The 19,706-nt window shown below is 43.4% G+C and overlaps 1 protein-coding gene across 3 annotated transcripts in view; it reads left to right on the top strand.

Annotated features, from left to right (window-relative positions):
- The first annotated feature begins 360 nt into the window (after nt 1-360).
- Nucleotides 361-19,706, top strand: part of ARID5B (AT-rich interaction domain 5B) — a 269,486-nt gene continuing 250,140 nt past the window's right edge. For 2 of the 3 annotated variants that reach the window (XM_089510538.1, XM_089510537.1), the window contains exons 1-2: nt 17,681-17,768; nt 19,310-19,570. In XM_089510538.1, the coding sequence (XP_089366664.1) occupies nt 17,748-17,768; nt 19,310-19,570 (282 nt within the window). In that variant the 5' untranslated portion in view covers nt 17,681-17,747. Of the gene's footprint in view, nt 385-17,680; nt 17,769-19,309; nt 19,571-19,706 lie in introns of those variants that run through there. The other variant, XM_089510540.1, reaches the window with a different exon arrangement.

Genomic DNA, 19,706 nt, shown 5'->3' with positions numbered 1-19,706 from the left:
GTGATAAAGTCCTTAGCATTGTAGACAAAGCAAAGTAGGCAGAATTGAGCTCAATTCTAAGGTAAAATCAGTTTGAGTTTAAATCCATTGCTTGGGTTATTATCAAAATTCCAGAATCTAGATTTTTGTTTTGTTTTAATTTCATGCTTTCGTTTAGATTATGTATTCTTCCAGTTTAAGAGGGGAAAGCCATACACAGAGACACACAGATAGACATACAATTATCATTCTGTTGTTTACTTAAGACTGAGTACAAACCTTATGTACCAATAACAGCAACTTGTGTTCCCGGTTGCCTTAAGTACATACAGAATGGCATTCAGAAAATTCTATTTACTGCTTTAGGCTGTCTGTGTATCAGGACTCCACCACTGCTCCTCCCCGGTAGCTATCATTTATTTTTTTTAAACTAAAAACAGTTTGAGGTAAATTATTTGACATGAGATAAATGTGAAATAGGCTGTGCTGCTTATTTCCTGTGCATTATTTGGAAAATGAAATGACCTTTTAAAGCCACTAACAGGCATGCTTCCTTTCTGTGTGCTATGAATAAAAAACTTCGGGTAGCTTCTTGTTGCTGTTTCCATAAAAATGACATTTATTTTTCTAAGTCTGTGGCTCTTGGTGGTTTGATTCTTTAAATAATAATAATAATAATAATAATAATAATAAAAAGCAACCATTTTCCAAAAATGGATGTGTATGTGTGTATGTGTACAAGGATCCTATGCAGATCACTTATTGGATGAAGTAGCAAAAGGAGCTTTGCTTTGAAATGACAATTCGGCTCTTGACGCTAAATGTAGAAGATACTTGGTGTCCTTCATCCAAGTGTACACATAATTATCAAACGTAACAGGACATAATTTTATATAACTAGCAAACTGGGCCCTGAGCTAGCATAAAAAAACCATACCTGATTAAACAGCCCTTTTTCTGAACAGCAATATCATATTTCTTTTCATGTTACATGTAATAATAATAATAATAATAATAATTGTACAATTAAATAACTATACAGGGATGACATTTGAGATGAGAATGCTGTTCCTTCTGTTACTCTGGGTGTTATTAATATGATGTGACAAACTGTTATTTGATACCATGCAAAATCCCATTTGGTTTTTTTCTCCTCATTGTCAATCTCCTGAGTAATTTGGGGTCTTGATTTTTATGAGCTCTGCCTCTGATGTCACTTGTTTTGCCCACTGGTTTTGTCCCTCTGGAGTAAAAATTAAATGAAATAAAATCTGCCCAAATGAATAGCAGTGTGTGCACTTTGATTAGTAGCTGGGCAAATGGAAGAAACCAAAAGAATTTCTTGAGCCATTCAGGGATTAAAATGGAGCTCACAGATCAGAAATAGTCCTTTGAGAGCTGTACAGTAGGAATGTGGACATGGCATTTAAATTTAAATATCAAATAAACAAACAAATGAAATAAAAATGTGAGTGTTGCAAGACCCTTTGATCCTATGGGAGTTTGGCATGACTAGCCTCCTCTGTATTGAGCCTAATAGGTAAATCGTAGGGCTGTTGGAATAATGGACTTAACAGCACAATTCTATATGCAGCTACCCAGATTTAAGTTCAACGGGGCCTATTTATGGATAAGTAGCCATATGGTTGCTATCTAGTGACACTATTGAATTCCATGTTGGATTGTAGGCATAATCTACAATATGGTTCAACAAGTAAGTTTTCTTAGACAGTAGTATTGCAATTAGGACTAGACTTTGGGGCCAAAGTCCAGGGCTCCATAGCCTGGTGAGGGCAGAAAGTGACAGGCAATGGAAGCAGAGCAAACAGGCTCAGCATCAGCACTTGGGTCTCACATGATTCTGCTGAGACCAATAGAAGCTAATGCTCTTCAGCAAAAGATCTCCTTCCCATCCCATCTGTATAGGCAGGGGTATAGCCAGGAAAGCATGTACATGATCAATTTGATGTTAATACTCAGAACCCCCACTATCATTTTGATAATACAGTAATGCTTATTCACAAATCAATCTGCTTAACATCAAGAGACCAGAAGTAAACTCCGTTTTATTCCTGCAGTCAGAATGACCCTCTGCTGTGACTTCAGTGGGTTTAAAATGAGAAACTGTGCAAAGTATGGTAATCATGTCAGAATAATAGTACTTTAAAAATAGCGGTGGTGAACACCCCCCCCCCATAATACAGGAGTGAGCAAACTGAGCCACATTTGTGGCACCCCCAATATTTATGGCTTATTTTCTCCTCCCTTGTGTCCAATAGTGACTCCTTGAAACCGGCAAGGTCATAGAGCAGTTTGCTTGGTTTCTTTTTAAAGTTGCTTTAGGCTCAGGATTTTTTATCCCCCAAATCAGAAATGGTATCTTGACACTTCCAGTTTTGCAAAAAAATCAAAGATCAAAACAAAAGAACAAGAAAACCCATCTTAGCCTAAGACACTTCAGGGCCTCATGCCAACACATAGACAAATCCTATTGCTTCCCAGAGTGCAAGAAGTCTTTTATAGAAGAAAATGGAGGGGCTAGGTGGGAGCGCAAACATGTGAGGTTGTGTGTGTGTGTTGTGTGTGCACATAGGCACTCACACAGACCCAGGAACTTTGGAAGTTGCTAACCCCTTGGCTAACATATCAGGAATTTAGATTCAGGTGTCCTTGATACACAATTATAGCACTTCAATGCCACTTTAACTGTCATGGTGATCCCCTATGGAATCTTGTAGTTTGTAGTTTGATTAAGTTTTTGTAGTGTGATGAAGTGTTCGTAGTTTAGTAAGTCTCTGCCAGAAAGCTCTAGTGCTGTACTTCAGGGGAAAGCATCTCATCAAATTACAGATCCCAGGTTTCCACAGGCGGGAGCAATGTCAAAATTCAAATCAAAAGAACACGAAAAGTGGTATCAACTTACTACGGTTCGGGACACACACCCTGATTGTTAATTTGATAGGATAATGTTAGTAATATTAACTGCCAAATGAAGTAATATACCATTGTATAAAGGCAGGCAAGACCCGAGTGTAAAATTACCAACTCTGGCAGTCTTACAGCCCCACTTCAAAACAGAAGTGAGGCAGGATGGTGTGGTCCATCATCCTGATCAGACCTTTGAAGCATATATATATCTGCAACTCTGTGGTCAATCTCTGCCAGACATTGACCATAGTTGTGCTGGAGGACCTACACATGTCTAGTGGAGTGTTCTCTCTAGGAATCGCTATGTCCGTCAGTGCAACTTTTGCTTAAAGTTGACCATAGAGTTGTCCTGGAGGATTTAGATATTCCTAGAGAGACCATATTAATCAAATCTATGAATCAACAGATCCACAAAAGCCAAAGCCACAAATGTGGAGGGACAAGTGTGTGTGTGTGTGTGTGTGTGTCCATCCACAGCTTCCAGAGGAGTTTGGATTTGTAGTCCGAAAAAGTAATTTTTTCAAGCTCTGGCCCTGATTGTCACCCTCAGAATGGGCCATTGCTGGTATGTTCTGTTGCCACAGATCCCCGTTTTCCTTCCGTATCTTTTACTTCTTTATTTTGGCAATGGAAAGATCAGGCAGTGAATTTTGAGCGGGCTCTTGGTGAACTCTGTCCCTGTGTACCCTGTACAAGAAATACAACAAATAAAATAGGCCAGCACTTTCCCTCCCCACAGCTTCAGTTAATATCTATTGTTAGCTTGAAGCGACTCTTTGGATGTCTCAAGCTGTTTGAAGGGTTGGTTCAGCAATGTGCCAAGGCAGCAAGTTAAAAAACCCAAAGAAAACAAAACAAAAAAAAGTATCATTATTCAAGTTGAATACATAAGGGAGTGGGCTGGTGAAAGGCAAAAGAGAAGTAGCACTTCTGTGTTGGGAATTTGGCCAGAGAATTTGAACTGGGATTGATTTTGCAGTGCACTGTCCAGATGCAACCTTAATAAAATGCAAAGGCCTATGATTGCTTTGAGAGCACTGAAAATTGTCTCATGGTTATGAATTTTATCAAATCACTGAGTAACTGGCTCCAAACTGAAGGTTTGGCAAAGCGAAACTTTACTTAGCTGGGAAGTCACACAGAGAGCAATTGGGATCAAATCTGCACTTCAGAAATAATGCAGTTTGTAGTTCGTTGTGGAACCAGAGCTCTCTGACAGAGAAGGCCTAATATCTCACAGAACTATAAATCCTAGAATCCCATAGCATGGTGCCATGACAGTTAAAGCAGTGTCAAACTGCATTATTTCTGCAGTGCAAACTAAACCTCGGAGTGTATTCACACTACATAGTTATAATACTTTGATTCTATTCTAAATGGCATGGCTCCATTTTACAGAATCAAGGGATTTTCAGGTTGGTGAAGTACTGTACTGAGAATTTCCAGCAAGAAAGTTCTAGTGTTGTTGTGTGCCTTTAAGTCATTTCCGACTTATGTCAGTTTAGGGGAGTACAAAGCATTCAGCCAGCATGGTGTAGTGGTTTGTGCATCGGACTATGGCTCAGGATTCGAATCCCCACTTGGTCATGGAAACCCACTGGGTGACCTTTGGGTGAGTCACACACTCTCAGTCCCAGAAAAACCTATGACAGATGCTGGCAAAACGTCAGGAATAAACTCTTCCAAAACATGGCCACATAGTCCAAAAAAAACCCACCAAAAAACCTATAAATTTGTGCTTCCTTGTCATGCTCAAAATGGAGGACATTTTGAAATTCTTCCTGGATGGAAGGTTGAAAATTAGGGCATGTCCTGGAAAAGGACAAAAAGGCTGACCTACTGTTTGGAGCAATGGAGATATAAAGGAAAAGAGGAGTGGGAAAGTTAGACTGATAATGGGTGTATCAGCCTTCCAAAAATGTTTTGGGAAAGAGAAGCAAAAGTGGGCCAAACCAATGGGATGCACTGATTGAATGTTCACAGAATCGGTGCACCTCCTTGTACAAGCGAAATAGTATGCCGATAGTGTGAAAAGGTGCTGGTGTGCACACAACTGTTCCTTTCTACAACACTGATGGTGAGTGAATATTCTTGTGCGGATTTCATTTCAGCTGTACCAGGAGGGAAAAAATGGATTTAGAAACTTCAATTTAAATGGTTTCCTGTCTCCTAGGTATTTTTAACCACAAATGTTTTTCATTGTAAGCTATGAAAATAGCTTGCCTTAATTAATTAACACTTTCAATGCTTAGGAGTGGGGAACGGGTAGGATATTGACTTTTAAAAATAGCCAGAGTTTGACTAACATGTAGTTTGCCTGACCACTGTTGAATCTCGACTGTATCTTGTTTCCCTCATGTAATCTCCTGCTTTTCAGTTGTTGTCATTGCTGTGTTTTATGGTTTTACTCTGCTTTATGGACTTGTTAAATGGCAACATTTTCTTTTTCTTCATCCTCTGAAAATAGTTTTTTTTTATGAGAAGCTTAAGTAAAAAACCTTGGAATGCTGAAAAAGGAAAACATAGAAACATGACAACATTGTGCAAATTTCTTTTGGCCTGAAAAAGCCAGCAAATATTCACACAGAGAAACATAGCCAGTGCCTGCAGGATGAAATCCAACTTATGATTAAACAGGAATTTACATTCCTGTGTTGCTGGGTTTTTTTCCTCTGCCGCCTCCAACTACCATGGAGAACCGAGCATGCTATGGACGCATCAGGAATACATATATAGTAAAAAAAAAAAGTGTCCTTTATATATCTTGTCTATCTGTGTGTTGTGTTGTGTGCCTTCAGGTCCTTTCTGACTTATGGCACCCCTAAAGTGAACCTATAATGGGGTTTTCATGGCAAGGTTTGTTCAGAGGAGATCTACCATTGCCTTCCCTTGAGGCTGAGAGTGTGTGACTTGCCCAAATCAGCCTGTGGATTTGATCGATCCTTGGGAGAAGCGGGAAATATAAATTATTATTATTATTATTATTATTATTATGGCTGAGTGGGGAATCAAAGTTTCCACAGTCATATTCCAACACTCAAACCACTACACTACACTAGCTATCTTTATGTGTGGAAAGTGGCCTTTTCTTGTATAATGACCTGCTGGGCAGAAGCACAATATGTCTTTGCTTACTCTGCATGCAAAGACACATTGTATAACCTTCAACATTTGCTAGATGAAAACTGGGACACACGTGGTCAAGCAACATCAGAGTGTGGTCAAGATGGCAAAAGTTATTAATGAGGAAGGCTACATAAAAATTAAGGTGCTGTAGCAGTTTGCTTTTGTCTGAGTCTACTGGGAAGGGCAAGATTCTGCCCCCTTCCCGTTAACTGAGAATAAATTACTTTTGCATTTTAAATTCAGTCTGCAGCAACTGAAGCAAGCTGAGAACAACAGGGGAAAATGGGAGGAGAGATACACTAAGACTTTTTAGAAGCGGCTGAAAAAGTGGGACAACCTAAGATTAATCTTGGCTTCCCACTACATAATAAACCAGTTTGCAAGTAGCTCTGAACCAGTTAAAATGGCTCTTGTTCACACTTGCGCAATTCCCTGACGCAGTTTGTGAAGGGCCCCCCAGCGCTAAACCCATTTAAAGTGCTTCTTCTGGATCCACTGAATTCCCTGTGTCGTTTGCAATGAATCGATTCAGCACTAGTGTGAATGACTGGTGGATCTGAATCGGTTCCCTGTGGCACAGTCAGCCCTGTGACACAACTCCATGTTGAATCAGTTCATTGATGAAGGTGAACGCGGAGTGGATTAAACTGAAATGGGTAAGGTTCGATTGCTGCTTGAATAGTGTGAACATCTGTTTGGCGCTAAATTGCTTCACCAATCCAACTCAAAAAGTCTTTTCCCCCCCTGTACTGGGAATGAGGCCCTCAAATGTCTATTCCAAATCTGGATAACTGAAGACTATGACATTGTCATCCTTGACCAGAATCCCTGTCCATGCTGGCTGAGTCTTCTAGGAACATAAATCTAGCTATAGCACAGAAGCTTTTGGAGAGAACATGGGAGGAGACTCCTCAGTGGCTGTTCCTTTCTATGGGAAGGCTAGACTGACCCCTGTTCTGTTCCTCTTTTACCAACAGGTAAATACTTTTTTATTTAAAGAGAGATTTGATAAGTGATTGGTTGCTGAAGGGTCTTTTTTATGGAAGAGGTTGTTGCATTTTTATCATTGTTTTAATCTTACTTTATACTTTTAAAATTAATGAGGATTTAATGATATCTGTTTAACTGTGTTTTATTTTTATTTTTTTTTAATCATCAATTTTTTGGTTCTATCTTGTTTTAACTTTAGTTGTACACAGCATTAGGTCCCATGTTGAGAGAAAGGCAGGATATTAAACAAATGCATATATACATTTGCACACCCTTCATGTTGACCATCATAGCTTTAACACTTTATTTTTACCTCATAAAAGTAAATTGCAACTATTGCAACCTTTATTCACCTACATGTGTAGAAGAGGACTGGGAATGATTCATCCCTCCAGATGAATTTGGATTGCAACTCCCAGCATCTTCAACCAGCTAAGCCAGTAGTGAGGAATATTGGGAGCAGCAATCCTCCTTAAAAATTTGAATGTGAAAGATTTCCTTTTCATATTATATTCAAAGTTTTGGAACAGTTTAGAGTGATAGAATGATATGGTTTAACTGTTACAAAAAGAACGGTTTAAAAAATCATTAAGAAAGATTTTAAAATAATATGTTGTTCTAACATCCTATTGTGCCAGTCCCATCTAAACAGCTTTACTAGAGATTAGGATTTGAATTTTAAATGTAATAGAATTATGACCATGTTACTGAGTGCAAACAATATATTTTTTTAATCTGCAGGATATCTGCATGAATCTGGTCACTAAAAATAGCAACCAATATTGAATTAAGAAAGATTGTCCCTTTATCAAGAGAATATTTAATCTGAAGACTGCTATGACATCTCATACTCTTACCTGGTAAGCCATCTCCAAAACCGTTTTCAAACCATGACTAGAAATAAATGCACACATAAGACTAAAACACTTGTCCAAAAGGAAATAAATTACATTTTATGAATTGTGTTACCAAGCCGAACGGGTCTTAGAGGAACATACTGAATTCTAAGCGTTGGTGAACAAATCAAAATTCTTTCTATATGTATCCAAGAACACTAGCTATCAAATTTCAGAAAGTATCAATTTCTTGCCCTACGCTGGTTTTATAATCAGGTGGGAAATACAGACATGTCAGTAAAAATGTTCAGCATTGCCAGATGAGATACTGTATAAATATCTGCCTCTTTTTATCCGAATATGGAGAAATTTCATGAATTTTGGTAAATCTTTCAAATATGAACTGGACTGACATCCCTTCCTATTTGAACTGGGTATTTTCAATCGGTGGAGCCTCATGCAGCATGAGGGAGGATCATGCTGTGTCTGTTTCCCATATAGGAACTAAAGTTGAGGAGCCATGATGACATCACACATGCACTGCGTCCAAACGGCATAGTGTGGGCGTGATGTCTCTGCGCTGCCCCAGGCCACACACATCATTGGTATGGCAACTAAATGGCTGCACCAACAATGCAGAGGGGAAAGGGACCACCCATTTCTCCTCTGTAGCGCTGGCCCTTAATGCGCCAGGGCATCCCTTTTCCATTTTGCTGCTTCTTTTTGGCCTGCAAAAACGCCAGATTGGGGCCGCAGAAGCCGCCGGTGAGGTTGCCCTGGCCCCAATCTGGTGCGAACAGGAATGGCTGCAGGCCACCCCTTTTGGGTGGTCTGTACTGCACCTTTGCTACCCTCTTTAAAAGTCAGGGTAAGAGCCAGAACAGATTCACTATCCCACTCTCATGGAAACCACTAGCCACTGCAAGCCGATATTCTCTCCAGCTGCTGCCACACTGCAGAATTAATGCAGTTTGACACCACTTTAACTGTCAGTGCTCCACCCTGTGGAATCCAAAGATTTTTAGTTTGTTGTGGAAGTTGAACCAGAGCTTTCTGGCAGAGAAGGCTAAATAACTCTTAAAACTACAAAGCCCAGAATTCCAAAGCACTGGAGCATGGCAGTTGAAGTGATGTCAAACTTCATTATTTCTGCAGTGCAGATGCAGCCTGAGTCTTCCTTGCAGTTGTTAACTTCCATGAAGCCACTCCTACTTATGTGGCATTGTTACGCAGCACCATCTACATGGTATGCATCTATGACGTTGCGCCCGCACCGTGTCCAAACAGCGCAGTATGTGCATGATGTCACTGCGCCACCTAAGGCGCTTACGGCGACTTGGTGGCGTCGCTGGAAGAAGCTCCATTTTGGGGCTCCTTTTTGGGCCGGCAACGATCCGGAGAAGATAGGGACGGCCTTTGGCTGCCCTTTTATTCTTATCTGTACCGGGCCATAGTTTCCCTTGTTGTTGTTGTTGTTGCATGCCTTCAAGTCTTTTCCAACACTACATATGGCAACTTAAGGCAACCCTATCACCGGGTTTTCTTGGCAAAATTTGTTCAGAAGAGGTTTGCCATTGCCATCTTCTGAGGCTGAAAGCTTGTAAATTGCTGAAGGTCACCCAGTGGGTTTCATGGTCTAGCTGGGAATCAAACCCTGGTCTCCAGAGTCGTAGTTCAACACGCAAACCACTACATCACCCTTCTATTATAAGCTCCATTAGTTTTGATGAATATCCACATTGCAGAATTCTAGGTTTAGTCCCACTGTTAAGTGCCATGGCACCATCCTATTTGGGATTTGTAGTTTGTTGGTGTACTTAGAATTCTCTAGTGCTCCAGTACCAGAGCTCTCTGGGCAATAATTCCCACAGACAATTCCCTTGGTTCCATTGGATGGAGCTGTGGCAATTAAAATGGTGTTGAAGTGCTAGGGCTGCACCTTTCGTCTACATGATAGTGTCGTTATAATGATTCCCAGAATAACTATGTGAAGCAGCTTGTAAAATTGAACACACACACACACACACACTTGTGAATGTAAACACTAGCTACATTAAATACTGTAACAACAACAACAACAACTCTTGAAGGATGAGTCAGGTTGTTGACTATACAATGACCAGCTAAAAGCTAATGTAATTGGATATTATTTCATTTGAACTCTGGAATGTGCTTGCAATGAGTTGAAGGCACATAAACACAGAAGCAGTGGAAAACGACAACAGTGAGGCGAAGGGAGCCAGTAGGCTGCATCAACACTGCAGAAATAAACTGGTTTGATACCACTTTAACTGCCAGGTCTCAATGCTATGGAATTCTGTAAACTGTAGTTTGTTATGGCTCCAGAGGGGAGCATAGCGCACTGCACAATGCACAGTTATTTGAGTGTTGGACTGCAACTCTGGAGACCAGGGTTCGATTCCCTGCTTGGCCATGTAAACCCACTGGGTGACCTTGAGCAAGGCACATTCTCTCAGCCTCAGGCGAAGAAGCCCATGGCAAGCCTCCTCTGAACAAATCTTGCCAAGAACATCCCATGATCTGTCCCATTGTCAGCCTTGACGCCTTCAAAAAAAGTTGTCAAGACGGACCTCTTCCAGCAGGCCTTTCCTGAATGGTTCGCTTGGTCGCCCTTTGAAATGGACCACTACACTAGATATTCTCCTCATCTCTGATTATTTTAATGGTTATTGTAATGTTTTAATTGTTACTTATTATTATTATCATGTGGGGATTTTATATGTTTAAGGGAAGGAGGGTATAATTTTGGGGATTATTTTGTATAGTGTGTATTTTTAATTTTGTTTTGTATACTGCCTGGATCCTGGTGAAGAGTTGGCATATAAATAAAAAACTGTTGTTATTATTATTTTATTATTAATTCCCTTAGGGTCTCCATAAGTCAGAAATGACTTGAAGGCACACAGCAACAACAAGGGGCAAAGGGATGGAAGGCAGGGTGACCAGACATCCTCCATTTCCCAGGCGCATCCTCCATGTTCACCTTCTGTCCAGGAGTAATGTCCCAAACATCCTCCATTTTGATTCAGAAGCATGCATTTATCTTTATGGGAGTGTTTTGAGCTTTGTATTTGGTCATGTCCTATATAGTATCTCACCCCCCTGAAGGTCCTCCATTTTGTGGTGAGGACCCTGGATCTGGTCCCTCTGGAGGGTGCGAAACCCTCTTCCGTCGCTAGGGGTCGCAAGAGAAAAAGCGGTGGCCTGAGACCTGACTCAGGAGCAGGAGACTTGTTGCTTGGTTCATTCTGCCATCGCAGCTGGATCTTGGCTTAGGTTAATTCTGTACCAGAACCATGAAGAATTTGGCTGCATCCACACTGGACAAATAACCTGGTTTGGCACTGATTTAACTGCCCTGGCTGAAGGCTATGGAATTCTGGGAGCTGTAGTTTATGTAGTGACAGGAAAGGCTAAATGTCTCACAGAACTACAGCTCCCAGGATTCCCTAGCCCTTTTGCTACATTAAAAAGCTATGGGTTTTACATTTAGAGTCAGCTTTTTCTTTGGCCATGTCCTCCATTTCCCTCGAGTGTCCTACATCAACTGTCCTGGCTCAGGGCTAGGGAATCCTGGGAGTTGTAATTTAGGCAGTGACAGGGAAGGCTCAATGTCTCACAGGACAACAGCTCCCAGGATTCCCTAGGAGCCCAATTACTACATTAAAAAGCTATGGGTTTTTGGGAAAGCACCACACAGTCTTGTCTTGTCTGGTCCCAAACTAACAGGCATGGTGTGTGTGTGGTGTGTGCCTTCAAGTTGTTTCTGGACTTATGGTGCCCCTAAAGTGACCTTATCCTGGGGTTTCCTTGGCAAGATTTCTTCAGAGGTGGTTTGACATGGCCTTCTTTCCCTGAGGCTGAGAGAGTGTGACTCACCCAAGGTCACCCCAGTTTTGTGGCCAACCTGGGAATCAAACCCTGGTTTCCAAAGTTGTGGTCCAACACTCAAACTATTAGGCTCTCAACAGGCATGGTAAAGGCCCAAGTCTTGTCTTCTCACCTATTATTATTGTTGTTGTTGTTTACATAAAGGAGCAAGAGGCCCAAGTCTTGTTTTCTCACCTCCTATTATTATTATTATTATTATTATTATTATTAACATGAAGGAGCCAGAGGCCCAAGCCTTGTCTTCCACCCCTATTATTATTGTTATTGTTATTTACATGAAGTAGCAAGAGGCCCAAGTCTTGTCTTCACACACACACATACACACACACACACACACACACACACAGACAGTTTGGTGTCTGGAGCCAGGTGATTGATGGAGCCTTGAACACACAACGTTATGACTCTCTCTCTCTCTCTCTTTCTCTCGCAAGCCGAAATCAAACAGGCTATTAACTGCATTACTTCAAAGGACACAGCCCTCAATACAATCTACTTATCTTAATTGAAACTTTCGCTGCCTGGCTATTTGTGGAGGAGATAATTTGCAGGTACTTGGCATCGACAGGCGTCTCCTTTCGGGGGGCGGCTGCGGCGAAGTGACCACACACAACCCCCCCCCCCCCAAATACTTGCCCATAGTGAAGCCATACTTGACCATAGGGAATCAGTGGTGAATATTAGGGGAACATTGGGGGATATTTGCCCATAGGGAATCATTGGGGGATATTTGCCCATAGGGAATCATTGGGGGATATTTGCCCATAGGGAATCATTGGGGAATATTTGCCCATAGGGAATCATTGGGGGATATTTGCCCATAGGGAATCATTGGGGGATATTTGCCCATAGGGAATCATTGGGGGATATTTGCCCATAGGGAATCATTGGGGAATATTTGCCCATAGGGAATCATTGGGGGATATTTGCCCATAGGGAATCATTGGGGGATATTTGCCCATAGGGAATCATTGGGGGATATTTGCCCATAGGGAATCATTGGGGGATATTTGCCCATAGGGAATCATTGGGGGATATTTGCCCATAGGGAATCATTGGGGGATATTTGCCCATAGGGAATCATTGGGGGATATTTGCCCATAGGGAATCATTGGGGGATATTTGCCCATAGGGAATCATTGGGGGATATTTGCCCATAGGGAATCATTGGGGGATATTTGCCCATAGGGAATCATTGGGGGATATTTGCCCATAGGGAATCATTGGGGGATATTTGCCCATAGGGAATCATTGGGGGATATTTGCCCATAGGGAATCATTGGGGGATATTTGCCCATAGGGAATCATTGGGGGATATTTGCCCATAGGGAATCATTGGGGGATATTTGCCCATAGGGAATCATTGGGGGATATTTGCCCATAGGGAATCGTTGGGGGATATTTGCCCATAGGGAATCGTTGGGGGATATTTGCCCATAGGGAATCGTTGGGGAATATTTGCCCATAGGGAATCGTTGGGGGATATTTGCCCATAGGGAATCGTTGGGGGATATTTGCCCATAGGGAATCGTTGGGGGATATTTGCCCATAGGGAATCGTTGGGGGATATTTGCCCATAGGGAATCGTTGGGGGATATTTGCCCATAGGGAATCGTTGGGGGATATTTGCCCATAGGGAATCATTGGGGGATATTTGCCCATAGGGAATCATTGGGGGATATTTGCCCATAGGGAATCATTGGGGGATATTTGCCCATAGGGAATCATTGGGGGATATTTGCCCATAGGGAATCATTGGGGGATATTTGCCCATAGGGAATCATTGGGGGATATTTGCCCATAGGGAATCATTGGGGGATATTTGCCCATAGGGAATCATTGGGGGATATTTGCCCATAGGGAATCATTGGGGGATATTTGCCCATAGGGAATCATTGGGGCATATTTGCCCATAGGGAATCATTGGGGCATATTTGCCCATAGGGAATCATTGGGGGATATTTGCCCATAGGGAATCATTGGGGGATATTTGCCCATAGGGAATCATTGGGGGATATTTGCCCATAGGGAATCATTGGGGGATATTTGCCTTGCTTTAACTTGTCTGGCTCAAGGCTATGGAATTCTGGGAGTTGGAGTTTGTTGTGGGGCCCAGAGGCCACAACAAACTCCAACTCCCAGAATTCCATAGCCTTGAGCCATACAAGAGTTCAAGCGGTGCCAAACCGGGTTCTCTCTCCAGTGTGGATGCAGTAGTGCGTTGAGATGGCAAGGAAATTGGGGGGATACCCAATACGTTAATGCCAGCTTTAAGCCTTAAAGTTTCCTGTGTGTGTTGACGTTCCTATAGTAGAGTGCTGCTGCTGCTGCTTTGCTTATACAGGAAACTGACTCATCAGAGTCCAATCTTCAATACGATCTTGCGAAGAAGGAGGAGGGGGAAGGCAAAGAGAAATGCCAATAAAATGAAGAACAAGAAGAAGAAGCCCTTCTGCAAATTCCAGTTCCTCAAAAACCAGCTCGGATGGTTTTGGTTTTGTTTTGTTTTACCAGAACAATGGAGGAAGAGGAGCTTGAAAGAGACGCAAATGAATCAAAAGGAGAAAGTGGTGCTGGTGTGTGTAAAAATAACTGGAGCCCTCTTTTATTTTAGAGTAGACCCATTGACCTCAACGGGGTTACTCTCGTGTAAAGAGGGTCAGTTTTTGTTTTAGGATTTTTTATTTTTTTTGGCCAATGCCTCTCGGAAGGAGAATGCCAACCTTGGCTAGCGTTTTATTAGGGAGTCAACGGCTTACTCGCGAGTAAGCGCATTGAGAAAGGCAGCCACACAACCCTGGGGAGGGAGGGGAAGTTTCCAGGGGAGGAGTTTCGGATCGGGGCTCTAGAATCTCGATCCTGGAGCAGAGAAGCCGGATCGTGGAGGGTTTTTTTTTGGGGGGGGGGATTTACATGCAGAGAGAGAGATTTAGACTCAGAGGGATCCGGCTCAACTGGTTTGTGAATCGAGCCATCTCTATTTTTTAATGCAGCCGCAGCGCTTTACCAGGGTGGGGTCGAGGAAGGCTGGCTCCTTGGAGGGAAATCATCACAGAATAATAAAATATTCTGCATTTTGCCGGAGTCGCACTATCCCTTTAAATTATTAAAATTTAGCCAGGGAGAAACAGGGGCATTTTATGGATTTAGAGAGCTTCTTCTTTGCATATCCGCACTGCAGGGATAATCCGGTTTGAGGCCACTTTGGCTCCATGCTATGGAATTCTGGGAATGGTAGTTGGTTGCGGCACACGGATCGGATTACAACTGTACAGACCCTTTGATTTCTTTATTTACTTCATTCCTCCCTCCCTCTTTCTCTCTCTCTCTCTCTCTCTCTCTATATATATATATATATATATATATATATATATTCTCGACTCTGCTAGTGGGGGAAAAGGAGGAGGGGGAAAGACCGAAAGAGAAAGAGAAAAAGAAAGAGAGAGAATGCACCATTTTCCATCAATAATCATGATTCTCGTATTGGAAATGCTGAGGTTGCTGCTGCTGTTTTTCTTTGCCCTCACTCCTCCTTCTCTAAGTTTTTTTGGGGGGACAACTCTGCAGAAACGATCTGTCAATCAATGAATCAATCAATCAATCAATCAATCAATCAATATCCCCCCCATCCTTGCAAGCAGAGGGTTGTGCGTTCTAGGTTGCTCCTCTCTCCTCCTCCTCTTCTAGTGACTTTTAATTTCGGCTTGCATTTGACCCCTTCCCGAAAAATGGGGGGGGGGTCCTTTCTAACCCACCCCCCTTGCGATCTTGCAAACTCTCCTGCAAAAGGGAGAGATCCCCCCTCGATCCCTTCGCCGGGGATCCATTCGAAAGTCCCCCGCCCTGCCTCCGCCGCTTTGGTTATATAAACACATTAGTCCTTGGGAGGAGGAGGAGCAGGAGGAGAGCTGCATTGTCAACACGGAACCGGCAGGCGATAGGAGGCTCTGTGTGTGTGTGTTGTGTGTGTGTGTGTGTTGTGTATGTGTGGAAACAGGGGGGGGGGTACTTATCGCCTCCCAAATTAACGGGACCCAACCCGGCTAAGTCCTGCCCTGTTCCTCCTCCCGCCGAGTTTGATTGTTCTGCCAACCCTTTAATATACACACGTGTGTGTGTGTGTGTGTGTGTTTATGAGTGTGTCTGTGTGTGTGTGTGTTTTGTAACGATCCCTGCTTGCTCGATCTGTTCTCAGGATCCCGTGATCGATGGGCTCCCGCCTCCCCTTGCTCGCTTTCGCAAAAGTGAACAAATGCGTATCATACTGATAGATAGATAGATAGATAGATAGATAGATAGATAGATAGATAGATATTGGTCGATCTGTCTATCTCTCTGTTTATCTTTCTCAAAGCGATCCTTCCTGCTTGATCTGTTCTTTCCTGTGAGGAACCCGTGATCTCTGAGAGAGATCCCTTGATCTCTTTTGGCAAAAATGAACAGTTACATACACACACACATATATATTGATCTATCTATCTATCTATCTATCTATCCACCCAAAGCGATCCTTGGCTGATCGATCTGTCCTTCCCTGGGAGATCCTGTGATCTCTGGGCTTCCGGGTGCTGTTGCTCTCTTTTAGCAAAAGCGAACAGATATAGATAGATAGATAGATAGATAGATAGATAGATAGATAGATAGATATAATGTATGTATATCATAATATCGTCGCGAGGAAGAACAGCTGGGGCAGGCATATATATATATATACATATATATATATATATATGTATAGTATATATATATATAGAGAGAGAGGGAGGGAGGGAGAGAGAGATCGATATATCTATCTATCTATATATATATATATGAGAGAGAGATATCAATATATATATATGAGAAAAGAGATCTCCATATATATATATATATATATATATATGAGAGAGAAATCAATATATGAGAGAGAAATCAATATAGGATGAGAGATCTATCTATCTGAGAGAGAGGGATATATATATATATATATATATATGAGAGAGAGATCTATCTATATATATACATATGAGAGAGATCTATTTATGTATCTATCTATCTATATCTATATATGATATATATATATATCTGTCTCGCTCTGAAAGCGATCTCTGCCTGCTCGATCTGTCCTTCCTCGCCAGGATCCCGCGATCCCTGGCTCCTCTCTCTCTCTCTCTCTCTTTCGTCAAACAAACACATTAATATTGATATGTTTACATAATCGATAACCCACTTTCTCCCCTGGCTTTGCCTCTGGGTGCCGAAGCCAAGCCCCTCAAGTTCTTATTTGGGGGGGGGGGAGAGGAGGGGGATCTGGGGTCTATGGCGGGGGGGCAGAGGCTCGTCCTTTTAACTCTCCAACAAATCTACATGTCTAATAAAAGCAAATCTGCTAAAGAGAAGGAGAGAGAGAGAGAGAGAAGGAGAGAGGGAGGGAGGGGGTATAATAATAATAATAATAAAGCGGAGCCCAGCAGCAGCAGCAGCAGCAGCGCCTCTCTCTCTCTCTCTCTCTCTCTCTCTCTCTCTCTGCAGGAAATGTTCTTTATATTAGAGATATACAGGCAGGTCCTGTCAGATGCGCACTCCAAGCAGGGACCCTTTCCAGGCGGCAAAAATAGGCCCAGGCTCCGGGGCGCCCGGGGATCCCCTCCCCAACTGGACCCCTTGATCCCCACCCGGATCCCCCCAAGGGAGGTTTTTCAGGCCCGCCTGGGGAGGCGAAGGGGGCTCCCTTTGGCCCCGCTGGGGCTGGGAGAGAGGCTGGGGGCGCTGGGGGAAGGAGCCCAGGGCCTCGGGGAGCAAGGCCTCCGGAGGGAAGGCAGGGCTCTCGGGGGTCTCTTCAAAGCCGGGCTGAGTGGGTCTGGGGGGGCTTTCCTCGGGGGCTGGGGGCCTGCGAGTGGGGCGAGGGGAGGCTTTTCCCTGCCAGGACCTGATGCAATCCATTCAAGCCAACAAGTTTGGAGAGAATGTTGAGTTCAATCAATTCAGAGCGTCGCGATGGAGCCCGATTCAGTCCAGGTATTCGCTGCTCCGGCCGGATCCCCCAAGAAAGCCCCCCCGGCCCCCCTCCCCCCAACTTCCCCACAACTCCCCTCCCCTCCCTTCCCCAGGGACACCCCCTCCCCCCCAGCCTTAGCCCTCCCATGCCTTTGGGGATCGCAGCCAGGGACCGGACCCCCCCCCCTTAGGCAATAGCTATCCCCCCTGATCCCTGATCGATACCATGATCCCTCCCCTGATCGATACCAAGCATCCCTTGACTAGAGCCACAGCATGGATCCCCTCTTAGAGCCACAGGACTCCCCCCCCCCCCGTTGATATTGGAAGATTATTTCCCCCATAATCGATACAAGGGATCCTTTAGAGTCTCAGCATTGGGAGGTTATTTGATCCCCATTGGATCCCCTTAGAGTCCCAACACTGGGACATTATTTGACCCTGATGGATCAAATGGATCCCCTTAGAGCCCCAGTATTGGAAGATTATTTCCTCCTGACTAAGAAAATGGATCCCCTTAGAGCCCTAGTATTGGAAGATTATCCCCCCCCCTTTGATACAAGGTATCCTTTAGAGTAATAGTACTAGAATATTATTTCCCCCCTGTTTGATCCAAGGTGTCCCCTTAGACTAGTAACATTATTGGAAGTCTGTTTTCTCCCTGACTGATCCCTTACTTAGAGCCACAGTGCTAGAATATTATTCCCCCCCCCCCGATCGATACAAGGTGTCCCTTAGAGTCCCAGAATTGGAAGATTATTAGACAGTGTATCCCCCTGGAGCCACAGTCCCCCCCTTGATGGATACAAAGTATCCCCTTAGAGCTCCATGACTGGAAGAGGATTTTGATCAAAGGTATCTAGTTAGAGCAACAGTATCGGGAGATTATTGTCCCCTCGTCGATACAAGGTATCCCCCCTTAGAGCTACAGTCCCTCTCGCTTGATACAAGGTTTCTCTTTAGAGTAACAACACTGGAAGGTTGTTTTGCTCTGGTTGAAATGTATCTCCTTAGAGCCACACTATCGGAAGGTTATTGATACAAGGTCTCCCTTTAGAGTAACAAGATTAGAAGACAATTCCCTCCTCGTTGATCGTGTGTATCTCCTCTTAGAGCCACAGTATTGGAACATATTGATTATTGCCTCCTGATTGATCCAAGGCTTCTCCCTAGAGCCACAGTATTGGAAGGTTATTTCCTCTTGATTGATTATTGCCTCTTGATTGATTATTTCCTCTTGATTGATCCAAGGCTTCTCCCTAGAGCCACAGTATTGGAAGGTTATTTCTTATTGATTGATTATTTCCTCTTGATCGATTATTTCCTCTTGATCGATTATTTCCTCTTGATTGATTATTTCCTCTTTTGATTATTTCCTCTTGATTGATTATTTCCTCTTGACTGATCCAAGGCTTCTCCTTAGAGCCACAGTATTGGAAGGTTACGTGATCGAACGGATCCCCTTAGAGTAACATTATTGGGATATTATGCCCCCCCCGATCAACTGGATCGATCTGCAGCTGCTGACTGATCCCCTATGATCTCTCTTTGCCTTGCTCCAGTGGGTCGGCTCTCCGTGTGGCTCGCACGGGCCCTACACCTTCTACAAGGCTTTCCAGTGCCGCCGCCGGAGGGAAGCCCGGGCCCGGATCCTGTCCCTGGGAGACTTCTTCTTCGTCCGCTGCAAAGCCCAGGACCCGGTCTGCGTCGCCGAGCTCCAGCTCCTCTGGGAGGAGAGGACTTCCAGGCAACTTCTCTCCAGCTCCAAACTTTACTTCCTCCCGGAGGATACTCCCCAGGGAAGGGGCAGCCAACACGGAGAGGTCAGGCAACGCCATCTGTGTGTGTGGTTGTGTGTCTCTGTGCGTTTGTGTTTGTGTTGCCTTCCTTGGCTTTGTCATGCTGATGATTTAGTGCACTGCCTTGCTTGGAAAGGGCTACGGTTTTCAAGGCGATCTG

This window comes from Sceloporus occidentalis, unplaced genomic scaffold, assembly GCF_023333645.1.
Source record: "Sceloporus occidentalis isolate IW3139 unplaced genomic scaffold, rSceOcc1.0.p SCAF_2, whole genome shotgun sequence".
Taxonomy (NCBI): Eukaryota; Metazoa; Chordata; class Lepidosauria; order Squamata; family Phrynosomatidae; genus Sceloporus; species Sceloporus occidentalis.
Note: the sequence above shows the minus strand (reverse complement) of the source record. Positions and strands in the feature narration are given on the sequence as shown.